This window comes from Desmodus rotundus, chromosome 2 (assembly GCF_022682495.2).
Source record: "Desmodus rotundus isolate HL8 chromosome 2, HLdesRot8A.1, whole genome shotgun sequence".
Classification (NCBI taxonomy): domain Eukaryota; kingdom Metazoa; phylum Chordata; class Mammalia; order Chiroptera; family Phyllostomidae; genus Desmodus; species Desmodus rotundus.
Genome location: NC_071388.1, coordinates 32203806 through 32218704, shown reverse-complemented (window position 1 = coordinate 32218704; position 14899 = coordinate 32203806). Strand labels below are relative to the sequence as shown.

The window sequence follows — 14899 nt, the reverse complement described above, 5'->3', positions numbered from 1 at the left end:
AAAGTAGATTTAAAAAGTTTAACTGTATAATGCATGGCACTCAGTTTCTGATTTTTGCCCATTTATATGTGACTTAAAGACGCCACTAATGTCACTACCCTTAAGAAACCTGGAGAGCATCTAGGCTAGCTACCCTTTTACGACCACACATTACCACCCTGATATAGTGAATAAAATACAACTTTTTAATTATTCAGGGCAGGGCAGAATGACTTGTTCTCGCATCACTGATCAGGGTCCCTATAAATTACTAGAGACCACTGAAATTGTTTAACATCAATATGTGACACCTCTGGATACAACAGAACATTAAAGGCCACTTTTGCAGACAGTCTGTTATTTTATTGCACAGGTTTCACTTCAGGAACAAAATGCACCATCAAGGTTTGGAGAGCTTGGGGTCTCAGAGACTGACTCACCGTCAGAGTTTACACCCGTAAAGCCAAATTCAACAGTACAATTTATGTTAAACAGGAACCACTTCAAGATGGCTAACAGCATGGAAACGGAGAAAGGAAAAAATAGCTTTTATAGTGTGTGACGTTGAAGCAGATGTATGTGTAGAATTAAAAGCTACGTCGCACAAACTAGAAATCAAAAATGTTGTATGGAATGCCAGTTAGGGTTATACTCACTCACGCTGTTATCTATCACATAATGAAAGTCTATTTGGTTTATTTCCTTCATACTACATTGAGAATTTCAGGAAAACTGTGGTTATAAAAATGATCAATCTTGAAAAAGTATGTACAGATAAATGTAAAAATCACAAACTAAAAAAAAAAAAATCCCCACCCCCATGCCCTCAACTTACAAAAGACTTTCCCATGGAAGGAAAGTTCCAGGACTCCCCTCCCTCCCCCACCCCGTGTGCCCCATTCTATCTTTCTAGCTTATAACTAAGTGACCTCGGAGCTGAAGGGGAGGGAGGGAACAGAGAGGCATCTTCATGAGGCTCCCATTGTCATCTGTAACAACAGTTTGAAAAGTGTCTTTTATTTCTCTCCTCCACGCCCAACTCAGCAATGTTTGCAAGATAATTAAAATTTAAAGACAGAGAGAGAAAAAATGTAAATGTATAACTTTTATGGACAACAAAAGAACGCCCAAGAGCTAATAGTGGGCAAAACCATGAGAAAAACATGTGGGCATTATCTGAGCTGAAGATTTATTTTAAGGCAACAAAATGGGATTTGGGGTGGGGGGGGTGGTATTAAGACTACAAAATGCCAGAGAGGATGCTGTTCTAGACCTTTGGCTTTGGAGCCTGACAGAGGAGGGGTTTCCCCAACTAGGGCAGCGAACCTAGGGCCACAGGCCCAGCATCCACAGCACCTCCGTGGCTGGCAGGCTGGCAGCTCTCTTATACATGAGCACTCTTGGCATGAGTGGGGGAGCTGGAGCCCGAAGAGTAGTAGAAACGGTTTTCCCCAAACGACTGGGCATCTCCAGCGCAGCAGACGATGACACAGCCACCCACGAGGCAGAGCACAGCTCCGATCCAGCCCGCATAGAGGGAGTAGCCAAAGCTCACGATGGTGGTCTCACGGTGGGCGCACACAGGGAACCAGATGGTGGCGACAATGGCACAGAGAGCTGGGGAGACATGGAGAAGGCTGTGATTGGGCACCTCCATCGCACACCAAGTACAGCGGGCAGCCAACTCTTCACTCCTCATACACACGTCTCTGGCTTCCAACCAACCCCAACATACTCAAGTCACACAGCTCTGCTCCCTCCACAGTCTGAACCAAAAGGTTTGCATCTATAGAACAAGCGGATCAAAAGGTGGTGTCACACTCCATGTCCTTACTTTTTCAGCAGGTGAGAGACAAAGAACTCCAATGTAAAAACCTAGTAATCAATCACATCTCAAATACTATATTTGAATTTGCTTACATATATTATATAAATATATATATTCTTGACTTATGTATCTATAGTTATAACTATTATTATACTTACCCGATTGTATTATAATTATCTCTTTTCATGTCTATTTTCCATTCTAAGTTCTTAGTTCCTAGACAGCGGGGACTGTGCCTTACCTGCATAAAGTCAGTGTCCAGCTCACATGAAGCTCGCGGTATGCGGTCGGTGCGCCCCAGGGGAACGACTGCACAGCCTGACTCACTCGGGGTGAGACACAGGACAGCGCCCGCTTCAATTCTCCACTCTATTTTTTCAATTTAGTCAACTCGCAGCACAAAAACCTAAAAAAGCTGTGAAAATTCTCCTACTGTGGTGAACTACTGCTAGGCATCAGTGTTATGTCAGCCAGGAGTTTGAGTTGGTGTCATGCTGTTCACAGTCACAAAAATCTCAACGTGCACCTGAACAACAGTCCTTGGAGCAAGAGTCCACCCATTGAGGGATTTTATGGTAATGATACTTGTGGTGGTGAATCAGAATGGCGGCAACTTATGGTCTTGCACCAACCAGTCCAACTTTCAGATTTGGCTTAGATTTTAATGATAGAAATCACCTCTACATCATTTAGTTTTTTCCCTCCTCCTAAACAAAGTCGCAAAACAAGGGCAGGCAAGCGCCTACAGAGACTTAAAATTTTTTTACCTCTAGACCTGCACTGCCAAATGGGACGGCCACAAGCTACACAGGCTATCGAACATTTCTTATGAAGCTACAAAGACTGAAAACCCGAATTCTGAATTTTGATTAGTCTACATTCAAATGCCCACATGTGGCTAGTGGCTACTGTCCTAAACAACACAGCTCTGGACAAAATAATGCCATAACTTCCCTTGTTATCATCTAGATGCTCACGAACTACACGCAGGACAGAAATTTTAGTTAAAGCTTTAAGTTAGGATGGCATGTTAAAGTTGACAGATCAAAATAATAGTAGTAATAGTGATGATGATGATGATGATGATGATGCTTTCAATGGTTAGTCATAAAGCCTTCAATGAATTCAAGACAGGCATTGCAATGTGTGCTACCTGGGGTACCCCTGTCACTTTCAACTCAGCAAGCTTCCGATTCCTAATCATACTGAGTGATTTACTAACTTACCTGTATATCCACAGAGAATATAATTTTTTCTTTAGCATAAGCACTCAACTCTAAGAGCCCCACACATTAATTCTAAACTAAAGAAAAGTTTTAAATCTTATCCATTTTCAAAGAACTGTCTCATTTCCTGTCATGTAGCTTGTAATACAGGTCTTTGTTGACAACATATTAAGTCAACCCCACAAGCTAGGTTTAGATAAACCTAAAGAGATGCGATTTCCATCCTTTAAAAGTATAGATCCCAAGTAGAAGTCAGAGGGAGAAAGTAAATTTGGGTTTGAATTGCTAAAATTGGCTCTCTAACAGTCTAAATTCACTCCATTAATTGTGAACTATTCATATACTTTAAGGAGTTTATATAGACTATCTAAGAAGCTGAAATCTATCCATCTGTTAATGTATGCATTTTTCCTAAAGAGTAAGCAGAATCACGCCAGCTTTTGTAATATTTTTGTATAAGGTACCCTGAATAGAATGTTCTCAAGAGGACCAGTACTAATCAAATCTTCCCTTTCCAGGCCAGGGCTTTAAATACCTGAGATACAGGGAGAAGTCTTTCTTTCTATTCACCTGGCCACAGATTCCAGATCTGGCACTCTTGGAGAACTGCTTGGCTATTGTCACAGCCATACTCATGGCAAGGCGCAAAGGAAAATCTTTTTCTTTATCAAGACAAGGGACAGAATCCTCTTCTAGAGTGTTTCAGCCAAAGAGACAATTCAGCTACAAGCCCCTAGACCCCAAAAGGGAGAATTTATCGCTAAGGGCAAAAACAGTAACATAGGAGCTTCCAAACACTCAAGCCTGATTAGAGGGAAAAGGTGGGGAGTATAAACCTGAATTCCACAGCAGTAAAGGATTTGATTCCCAAACAACTGATTTGGTTCAATCCAACCAGTATTTCCTATAAACAGTTAACTGGTTTTCAAACAACTTATAGTTAAATTAAGTTTTATGTTTTTTCTTGTTTATATTTAAACATACACACACACACAAGCATTGTCCATATTTCATGTAAACCTCACTTAACTTTCAGATATGGTTTAGATTTTATAGAGTAAGATTAGAAATTACCTCTAATTTCATTTAATTCTTCCCCTCTTCCTAAGCAAACTAATAAAACAAGGTTATTTTCATATAGGGAAAGAATCAGTTTCAATAAATATTCTAAAAGTATTCATCAATCTTGATTTTGAGTGTTTCAGGAATTTTGTTAGACTTTATTCCAATATAATTCATTAGAAAAAGGAAAAATCAGAAAAAATGTCTAAACATTTAAATAAAGAACCTATAGGAGTGGATGAGTGAATGGGAAAATGGATAGACAGACAGACTGACGAATGAGAGGTAATCTCAATTCTACTTTCCACTTTGTACCCACCAAAACTAACTTCCAAAGTCACGATAGCTTACTATGTCACTTTAACACACTTAAAGTTACAAGCTCATGATTTACCTCATTAAAGATTGCTTTCTTTTATAATCCAGGCAAAACAAGGCAAATGAGCACCAGCAGGCTCTTTATTTCCTAGTAGATAAATGAACTCTGGGTAGAATTCCTGTGGCTCTCAAAGGTGAACCACATCAAAACCACTGAAAGATGACAGACCGCCATGCAACATGAAAGGAAATGAGAGGTTCACTGGCAACGGTGACCTTCAACTGAACTCACAATGAAGGATGTTTACAAACTGAAGAAGGAGAATTTATTCAATTTGAGAAGTGGTTTGAAGGGAAAGGAGGATGTTTTAATCAATAAAGTTAAAATTCAAAGTCAAATCATTACTCAACTAAATGATGTGAACTAATAGAACTGGCAATAATCTTTAGCTTTCTTAAAGGCATATAAGACCTGCTGGATTTATTTCTATTTGAACACACACACACACACACACACACAGAGGAAGGGGCAGTTTATAACGGTCCTCTTTATTATTTAAGAACAATTTTTAAATGTTTTTCTTAAAAAGTCACAGTTATGTATAAGGTAAAGGAAACTGAAGAAAGACAAAGGGGATTTTCATTGTTTTTCTTTCATGTCAACAAAACTTGTTTTCAAATTAAATATCTAAAAACAGGACAGGGAAGTTTGAACACGAGTCTTTCAGTCTGTTTCTCTTCACTAACTTCAGAAAATGCAACAGTTTCCTGCACAAGGGGATAAAATCTGCCATTTGTGAGGGGAATGCCAAGTGAAAACTGGAGATATTCTTAGCTTCAAAAACAAAAGGAGGAGAGAAGGGAGAAAAAGCTTCACTATGCAGATAAAGATTCATCTGGACTTGGTCCTCTACAGGTAAAATTCATTGCTCTTCATTCAATAAAAATGTTTGCCTCTCTTGATAAGTGTCAAATAATGTGAAACTATGTGTTCTTTAATTGACAGAATACACCATTATTAAAAGTTAGCAATGATCGTCATGTAGCCAGACACAGAGAACATTTGGCAAGGCAATTTTAGAGCAATGAAAGGTAAGTGCACTTTTAATCCCTTTAGGAATTAGATGACAAATAGATGTGATGATGCTAAATGAAATCAGTACAGGTGTGTTTGGGGTAACAACTTAAAGAGAAGGAAAACCAGAGAGAGAGAGACAGACAGACAGACAAAGAGGCCCAGAAAGACAGAAGAAGACCAGCCCCTGCTACTTCTGCCTTCCTCCTCTGCCTGAGTGCCTCTGTTCTCAGGCTTTCGCTTTCTAGGCTTCAGTATGAAGCACTGAACGGACTTTCCAAGGCATCATTTCTAACACAAAGCAATATTTTCCTTAAAATCACTTAAACTAATCTGACTTATATTAGTAACACTGGAAAAAAGTCTTCCTTAATATTATTGATATTTGCTTCAAAAAATCAGGGGGCTGGAAGAAAAGGGGAAGCACATAGATGAAGCAGGTTCGCCATGATTTGATCATTATTGAGGATGACTTTGGGCTCATGGGGGTTTATAGACTACTCTTTCTACTTTGTGTATGTTTGAAATTTTCCACAATAAAAGCTTTTTTAAAATCCTCTCCTGTTAACCTTTTACAATGTTTTGAACATTGTCTTCTACAACAGATACTGTTACTAGGTACGATCAATATGGCAACCAGCGTCAGCTTTTCACAAAGAAGCCAGTTAACTCAAGGCAACCAGACATGACTTTTCTGAAAAGCTGTTGGTTGGAGTCATATTTATTTGATGTTTCCTTATAATTTGAAACTAGAAATTTTTTTGTTTTTCTTTATTTATCATTCTCTAAACCTTGACTTAAGAAAGCATAGTTGCCAAAGGACATATTCCTCTTACACAGAGTTTTATGAACATCTAATTTTTACAGCAATCATCAAGTCAGTGGAATATTTGAGTACATCATTTTCCTGGCCTGCTTTCAGCATTTTCCCCTTTATTTCTGTTCCATACATCAGTATGTTCTCTTTTTCCTATAACCATTTTTCAAAGCGAGCCTCGTGGTTATTTGTTAATTTTTTAAAAAAATCACAGAATTTAGAGACAGGAGAGATCTCATAAAGCAGTTACCAGTAATTCCTCCAATTTTACTGATAAAGTCATTCTAAGCCACACCCATACTAAGATGCCACATCCTTTCCATTACTCACATGAAATTTGATTTAGATTAGGGACTTGTTTCTATAAAGATAATGAGTTTGGAGGAAGAATTGTTCTAACAATTCTCTTAAGGCCCCACAATTAAGAGCAACACCCAAGAATTCCCACTCCTCTGAGACATCCAACTCTGTGTGCACGACGAGCTCGATTTGTCCCACATTTGCACACGTCATTTATTTTACTACAGTTTCAGGGCTAACCTGTAAGTTCCAAGATAAAACAACTTTTTCCAGTACAAACAGGATTCCTGGGACCATTTTTTAAAAGGAGGAGAGAAGATGAAAGGATTCCACTAAGAAGGAAAATATATTTTCTTTCCTTCCATTCCTATCCCATCTCTCTAAGAAACACCTGAATCAGGTACTTTCTAACTTATAGTGAGATAAGCATTAGACTGAATCAGAACTAAACTTGAGCATTTTCAGTTTGGTAGCTTAAGGTGGCTTTTTATGATGTAATATAAGCAAAGAATTCCAACTATGGATCCCTACACTCTGGTTTCTACAAAGTAAACAAAGGAACTATTTCCGTTAGCGCAGACTGCGACCTAGCATTTCCAGGACCAGACCATGGTCTCTCCTTACTAGTTCCACGCATGGAGAGTATCCTGCAAAAATTATACGTGGTGGAAAGAATGCCCAACGGCCCCGTGGGTTAGCTCTCTCGTTCCTCTAACCAACCACAGCAATAATAATGGCAACCATCTGTTGAGCATGTACTATGTGCCAACACCCTACTAAGTAACTGCCCCAGTTCACACAGCTGGAAAGTGGTAAATCCGAGACTCAGCACAGTTGGTCTGACTCCAAATGTTAAGATAAAGCACAGCTACCTCCTGCCTCAGCAGGGGCTTGTGAAAAAAACACAGATTAGATTCACCTCGGATCCATTCTGATCTGAGGAGCCTGCTGCTCCCTGAGCTACTCATCTGGCTTAAGAAACCAACAGCCTCGGGCCTCCACGTCTTCCCCAACAACAGGAAATGAATCCTCACACCCTTAAACTTAGACTGCTGAGAAATAAAGCTGTTGTACAACAGACATCATGATTCTAAGCTTTGGGAAAAATAATTAAAGATTTTCAGGGTCAGAAAGAACAGATTTTAATTAACCGTTTTTACAGTTCCCATATCAAGATTAACTCTGACACTGTTTCCAGTTCCTAGACTCCCAAACCCCCATGTTGCCTGGTCCCCTTTGGTCATTGACCACGCCTCAGCCGGGGCACCACTGCTGGCCCCTAGACCACAGCATGAGCCCAGCACTGGCTTCTCCCAGAGAGGGAAAGCGGAGAGGGAAGGCGACAGAAGCCAGTCCAGAGCCACACAAAGGGACCCTTCACTCCCTCTTGCTCCTCCCACCCTCTGCCAGCAGGGAAAACAAGGCACTCGGCTCTGTGGAGAGAAGGCCTCAGGGAGACCAGCAGGTGCCATACTTGAGACAATGAGCTTTACATTTCTAGAGCTAGCTTGTTCCAGTCAAAATAACATCCAACCCAAAGGCAAGTGGCCACCCCCTGAGACATAAATCTGGACAGGGGCAATCAAAGAGGAAGCCCGTAACACTGAAAATGCCAGGTACATGAGGGCAAGGAGTGGTGCCTTCCCTCCAGTCCTAACAGAGTGGCCAGAAAGGTGTAGCCTCCCTGAGGTTCAGATCACTCAGCACCCCCTCCATCACCCTTTCCATCACTTCACTCCAGGCAGCAAACAGACTGATACCAGCCTCACCTCACTTTCCTTCCTATGATTCTGCCTACATCCACCAACCCTTTGAAAAAGGTAAAGAAAACTGTATTTAATTCAGCTAGGCAAGTTGCAAACAACTAGTGGTTGCTATTTTTTCAAATAACCCTTCTTATTCAACTAGGCAATTAGGTTGCTTTTAGGGGTTTTTAAAAATTACCAGTGTGTCTATACATGCTTTGCTTTTATATCTTTATTTTCCACAGGGTTTGAGTTTGGTCTTGTGGGGTTTTAATGTACTCGCTTACTTGTGGGCGTTCTGCGGCACTTGTATGGAAGGCCAGGGTCTCTAAAGGTGAACCCCTAATACAGCAGACACATCTTTGGCTTTGCACCCTCGTAGCCAAAGAGAGAGCCTTCTGGAGCTTCCATGAGAATATGAGAAAAGTCACAAACACAGGCAAGTGTCTAGGATGAGATGGGTGTCTTCTGGATTCTACAAACAAGTTTACTTGTACAGCTTTTTCTGTTCTGCCTGTTGGAAAGGGAATGGGGATCCAAAGACCTGACTGTCAACAGAACCCCGTGAGTTAGACAAGGCACTTGATGCTGTGATTGTGTGTTTGCTGTGGCACTCCCACACACATTCTTTGTGGCTGGAACCAAAACATCCATGTCCAGATTATTCTTGGGAAATTACAGTGGTGTCCTGGCCTTTTCACTCCTGTGAACACACGCACGCACACACAGGCTCCTCCTCTGAATTCTCTGTGGCTTCACAAGCCCTCCAAAACCTGCATTCCTTTGTCATCTTGTGAAATGGTGCTCCTACCTCTCATGTCCCCTCACTTCACTGGTGTCATTGCGGGTGACCATCACTAAGTGGCAATGACCCACACAGAACCCTGGCTCTTACCCTCCCCCTTCAAGCACACAGTCTGATACCAGTTTGAGGATGGGATTTCCTTGTCGCGGGAGAACGTGACTTTATATCTAACCCACACCAGTTTCTCCTCACTGATGTATCAGTGCACTTTACAACAAGAGTCCTGAAAATTCGTGTCTTCTATTAGGATTTAGAAGTGTTAGTGGAATTGGCATTCAAGAAAAAAATAGAGAGACATAAAATCACTGAAAATCGTGGAGCTAGAAAGACCCTCCCTAGGTGGTTAAATCAAGCCCTCTGTGTGCTGGAGTAATCAGAAAATCTGAACAAATATATGCCGTTTCCTGGGCCAGGGCTGTCCCTCCCTCCGGCCCATGACCTGACCACTTCTCTCCAACTCTCAGAATGCGTCACTGGGATCCTCTGCTCTGGACACTCCTCTGGTCTGTTTGAGGTGCCTTCCCATGTGTGTGCGTAGTGTATGCAGCTTTTTAAGGTGAGCACATACCACACACTATCAAGATGTCCAGGCACACTCAAGGCAGAGACTGACAGTTTTTCCAACACCCCCAGAGTCCGCCAGGGTGCCAGGCACTCGGGAGGCACTCAGAGAATACTTATGGAATAAAAGGTTGACTCATCACCTAGTGATCTGCTACCCTTGGCATCTTACTTTTCCATCGCCCTCCTCTTCCTCTATTCTTCCTTTCTAGATTAACTGAAGTTCTCAATCTTGACTACACAAAAAGTCACCTGATAAAATATCTTTTTCTGGTTATACCCAGAAATTCTGACTCTACTGACCTGCTATGGGACCTGTGAAACCTGAGTGAAGAGCCACTTTTCTGTCCTCTGGTCTCTCCCTTAGGTATTTCCTACCCTCACAATCCTTTTTTTGCCTTTTGCTCCTTAACTTATGTTTGTGTTCAGTGACACCCCCTCCCCGCACAGATACGACTTATTCTTCTGTGTAAACTGCCCATGAAACACAAAGGGATACACATTGTGGGGGGTCTATTCCACAGGGGATTCTTGGCTTTCCCTGCAAAAGCCAAGGCATCTCTTAAACTGGATGAAGCAACAGCAAGATCCGACATTCATCACATTTACTCAGGGTTGGGGGCCACCTAGAAAGCGGTCTTACCCAGCAGAATGAGCATAACACCAGCCAGCTGGGCCCGCCTGTACTTGGCCACGCCAGGTTCCTGACCCATTCGGATGCAGGGGAGAACCGTCAGCAGCAGGAGAATGGCCGGCAGACCCAGGACCGAGGCTGCAATCATCAGGGCTCGGCAGGCCTGCACGTAGCCTGGAAGCAAGAGAGCAGACAGGTGGGTTAGACCAAGGGTCCCCTTGGACTCTGAGCCCTGCCTCACAGGAATTCCAGGCCCCTTGCCTTCCTCCCACTTGCCCATTCCAGGCCTTAGAAGATGTTAAATGTGGTCCATGATCATGTCACATGTTCAATGTTTAAAGTGACTCGGTGACAAAAAAGGGAGATTGAGGGATAGAGAGACTAAACAAGGATCTGGGGTTTAGACCACTTCTCCAGGCTTCAAGGATGAAGGGGCCAGGAGTCCAAGTACATTATTATATCACCTTGTGAAAGATTCAGAATAAAGCTCAAACCTTCCAAGGAGCTTTCTGTGATGGATGGGCTATTGGTTCCAATCTGTTGTTGATACACTCTACCTATGTGACCTCAGGCAAGTTACTAAACTGCTGTGTCTTGTTACTTGCCTCATCTATAGGGTAGAAATAATAATAAAACCTACATCACTCTAACCGAATTCAACTAAGATTAAGTTAGTTAATTTATGCGGTGTTTAGAATAGTGCGTAGCACATGCTAAGCATTCTAAAAGGATAGCTATGGTTAACTGGTGTTACTACTCCATTATCATTGCTTTAAAGGCATCTCTCCAGCCCCAGGGATTCCTAGAGGGCAGACACCTGGAGTTAACTCAGTGCCTGCTGTGTATGTAAATATACAATTATAATTGATACCCAAGTTGAATAATAAGAGAGAAGCAAAACTACCAAAACTTTATAGTGTCAAATAAAATGACAGGTAACAACTCTATTAAGAAACAGTATGATATTACAATATTTATGTAAAATAACTCTGATAAGATACTGGGAGAATTTGACAAACTTAAATGCATTGTTTCTCATTAAAACACTCTCCCTCCTCTAAAAAAAAAAAGTTGTCTTTATTACTCTTTTTTGTGGGGGGGTGGGGGGGAGGTGCTCAGAGCTAATTAGAGCTAGTAGCATGGCCTCAGCGGGGCAGAGTTCATGAAAAAGTTAAAAATGAGCCCCAGCTTCTGCCTCATATGCCAGGGCCCTCACACCAAACCTGGCCAGCCTGATCTGTGCACCAAGACGCAACTGCAACACTGTCTCTTGGCAAGAAGATATGCTCTGCTAGAATCCCGACTCCACCAGGGTACTCTTCTGAGGACGGCCCATCCCAGCTTTTTCAGAATTAAAGGTAACCAATCAACCAAGTATCGACTCATTTGAAGAGGCCCACAGAAAGTCTGGGGCAGGACCTCTGACCACAGCCCTGTGCCCCTCCAGCCTGTAGGAGAGCCAGGGCTGACACAAGGGAGATGGTCAACTAGAAACTGGGGTACTGGAATTTAGGGTGCGGGATGTCCACATGCTAGGTGTGAAGGCCATGTCTGGAAACAAAACGTGGAGACTGAGATCTGTCCCTGTTCCCACCCAAAGTGCAAAGGACAGGGAGAGCAGGAAGGATTGGCCCTCCCCAAAACATACTCCCTCTGTCAGACAGTCTATGTTCTTTGAAAATAAACCACTGGGCACTGTACGCTTAGGAAACTTAATTTCAGGGAAAGGAAGCAGAAAATAATTTTATGCTTCAAAGATTCCTACAAATATCTTGCTTAGCTTTCAAAAAAAATTATAGCTATCTTTTTTTGGAGCATCTACTATATAAAAAGAGTATTACATTTCTCATCTCATTTAACCCCCAAAACAACCCTGAAAGAGAGGGGGTTAGTTTGATTTTAACTTTTAAAAGAAGACAGCTGGGGTTCATAGAGGTTGGTTACTTGTTCAGATGACCAGATCCTGCGCACAGGATCCGACACAGACCGGAGTCTGACCAAGGGCTACCAACAGCAGCATTAAGGGAAGCTGGGTCCACACCTGGGAGCAGGGCTGGCATGCATTGTGCACACCTACTACGTGCCAGGAGCGATTCTGGGTCCAGAAGAGGATGTAAAGAAAGTAGGAGGTCACCTATATCTTCAGGAATCCCAAATGCAGTTGGAGAAGAGGCTTATGAGCAATGAACAAAAATCAAGTCAAAGTGTGCTGTGATGGGGATAAGAGCCAAATATCAGGGCAGCAAGGAGGAAGTGGGGGAGGGGGTTGATTCGGACTACAGGGACTAATAGGAGGCACTGAAGGAGAGGCTTACAGTAGGGGCAGCAAAGCTCATCCGAGAGGGAAAGAAGCACAGAGACCAGCTCCCAGACTGGGGGCCTTGGCCGGCCCGGGTTACTTCGCTTGTTAAGGATACTGCCTTGTACTGGGACGTGCCTTGTGCCTTCAAATGCGCACGCCCAGCAAAGGCTAGCAGGACGTAAGGCAATCGTGTACTATTGGCCAGGGCTGATATATCCGCGGGGCAGGACAGAGATTCCAAGCAGGCAATCCGAAGGGGCTCCTGCGACGTCGTCAGTCATCCCACTAGTTCGAGGTTTAAATCTGAATTGGAACTATTGCTCAGACTTCTTCAACCCGACAGCAAGGGAAGATGTCCCCCCCCCCCCCCGCCCCCCAGCCAGCGGCCATAGTGGGGAGGGGTTGGAGGCCAATGACTCCCTCCTTTACCCATTCCAAGACACAGCTGGACGGGAGAGGGTGACCCTTGGGGGTGCGCCCTCCAGGGACGCCCCTTCTTCCCTACAGGGGCGGGGAGGCTGGGCAGGGCAGACAGACGCCCCCACGGCAGGGGCACAGGAGGGGCGGGGAAATAAGACGGGCTCCAGGGCCTGCGGGGAACCGACCTGGCGGAGCTAGGTGGGCCCTAACTTGCCAGGACACGTCACCTGTCCCACATCCCACGTCCCACTAGGACAGGGAAACTCGCTGCTGCAATGCTTGGCGTTTCTCTCTCTCTCCTCCTGGCCTCTGCGCATAGAATCTAACGGGAAAGCAGGGTACCTGTGGGAGCAGGCCGGGCTAGGAAGTGAAGTACTACTTCTGGTCAGTTGACAGCAGGAGCATGGGACAGGCGTGCAGACAGTAATTCACATGGGCTGGGATGCCACTATGTGTCTAAGTCTCAGGTCGTTAACTTCTCAGGGTGACTCCACCAATGGCCACCACTACCTTTCCAAATTCCAGGCAAGAAAGCTGTGGCTAAGAGAGGTTCAGTTCCTCTACAACAAGGCGAGACTCACGGTGTTAAAAGTAAGCCCAACAGCTTCAAGGGCTCAAAATGTTTTGCCTAGTGCCCCCTTCCCCGTCTGCCCCAGGGTTAAGGGTTTGGGAGCAGCCACTTGCAAGGCGGGGGTCCTTACCCGGCAGGATGAGGATGTCCACCAGGGGCTTGCAGTGGTACAGCCCCGTGGCCATGACGCAGTCAGCCCACAGCCCCTTGGAGCCCAGTTCATCCAGCTTGCGGCACGTAGGGATAGTGTAGCCGCAAGTCACCACCCAGTCATTGGTGGACGTGGTGACGATGATGCCGATCCAACCTACGAAGCTCGTGACGAAGCCCACTACCTGCAGACACGTGGCCACCATCATAGCTGTCCTAGGGTCCCCGCGCCTCGCCCCTCACTAGCTGTGCCCGCGCCCCGGGCTGGACCGCACCTGTCCTGGTCCCCACTCGCGCGCGCTCGCCAGCCGCTGGCTGACGACAGCCCGCTGCGGGACGCTGGAGGCGGCGTCAGGCCACGAGAGGCTGCGAGCCCAGCTCCGACGGCGCGACCAGGACACGGCTGGGGCTGCGTTGAGCACACGGCGCGGACGGGAGTGCGGCTGGGCTGCCAGCCCCCGCCCCCTCTTTAAACCCCGGAGCCTCGGCCGCGAGCGCCAATCCCCGATAGCCCCGGTCCAGCCGGCCAATCGCGGGGCGGGGTCCGGTGTGGGTTGTGTAGCGGAGCGGGGTGAGGGAGGGGGCGGTCGCATCGCCCGGCCCCTGGAGCATCTCGAAGTCAGTGCTGGAAAGTAAAATACTGTAATTCTATCCGGGTCCAAGAAATGCGGAGCGCTAAGAGGTCTCGCGTCAGGCGCGAGCTCTATTTTGTTGGGAATTGTTTCTCTTGTTGCCTCTCTCATCACCATCCCTCCTCAGCTTCTTCCCAGCTGCGAGCAGGGACCCCGGTGCTCCCGTGGGCGTCCTATGCAGTTCGCCCGCTGGATTGTAACTGACGAGCTGGGAATTGCCCTAAGGCACAGACGCGAAGCATTCAGCACACCATAGCTACAAGTTGAAAGAAAAGGATCCTTTCTCTAGTCGAAAATCATCGCAGGCGTCCATGACCGTAATAACGGTGATAACGACGATAGCAACTCTTTTTCCCAGCTGTGTCATGTACTATGTGCATGCATTTATACTTATGTATTACCTCGTAAAATATCTCATTAACTAACTCTCCTAAAAACCGTTTGTGGTAGGAATAATTGTTGACACAATACCCC

At 44.7% G+C, this 14899-nt stretch overlaps 1 protein-coding gene across 2 annotated transcripts; it reads right to left on the bottom strand.

The window, feature by feature from the left end:
• Positions 1-330: 330 nt before the first annotated feature.
• Positions 331-14246, bottom strand: CLDN11 (claudin 11). 2 transcript variants are annotated; one of them, XM_024560515.3, is made up of 3 exons: positions 13774-14246; positions 10360-10524; positions 331-1596 (listed from the first exon to the last, which is right to left on the bottom strand). In XM_024560515.3, the coding sequence occupies exons 1-3, from the start codon at positions 14000-14002 to the stop codon at positions 1364-1366; spliced, it is 627 nt and encodes a 208-aa protein (XP_024416283.1). In that variant the 5' UTR covers positions 14003-14246; the 3' UTR covers positions 331-1363. The 2 variants fall into 2 exon arrangements, with proteins under 2 accessions (XP_024416283.1, XP_053774050.1); XM_053918075.1 differs by having other exon boundaries at positions 14069-14246.
• Between the last annotated feature and the right edge of the window lie 653 nt (positions 14247-14899).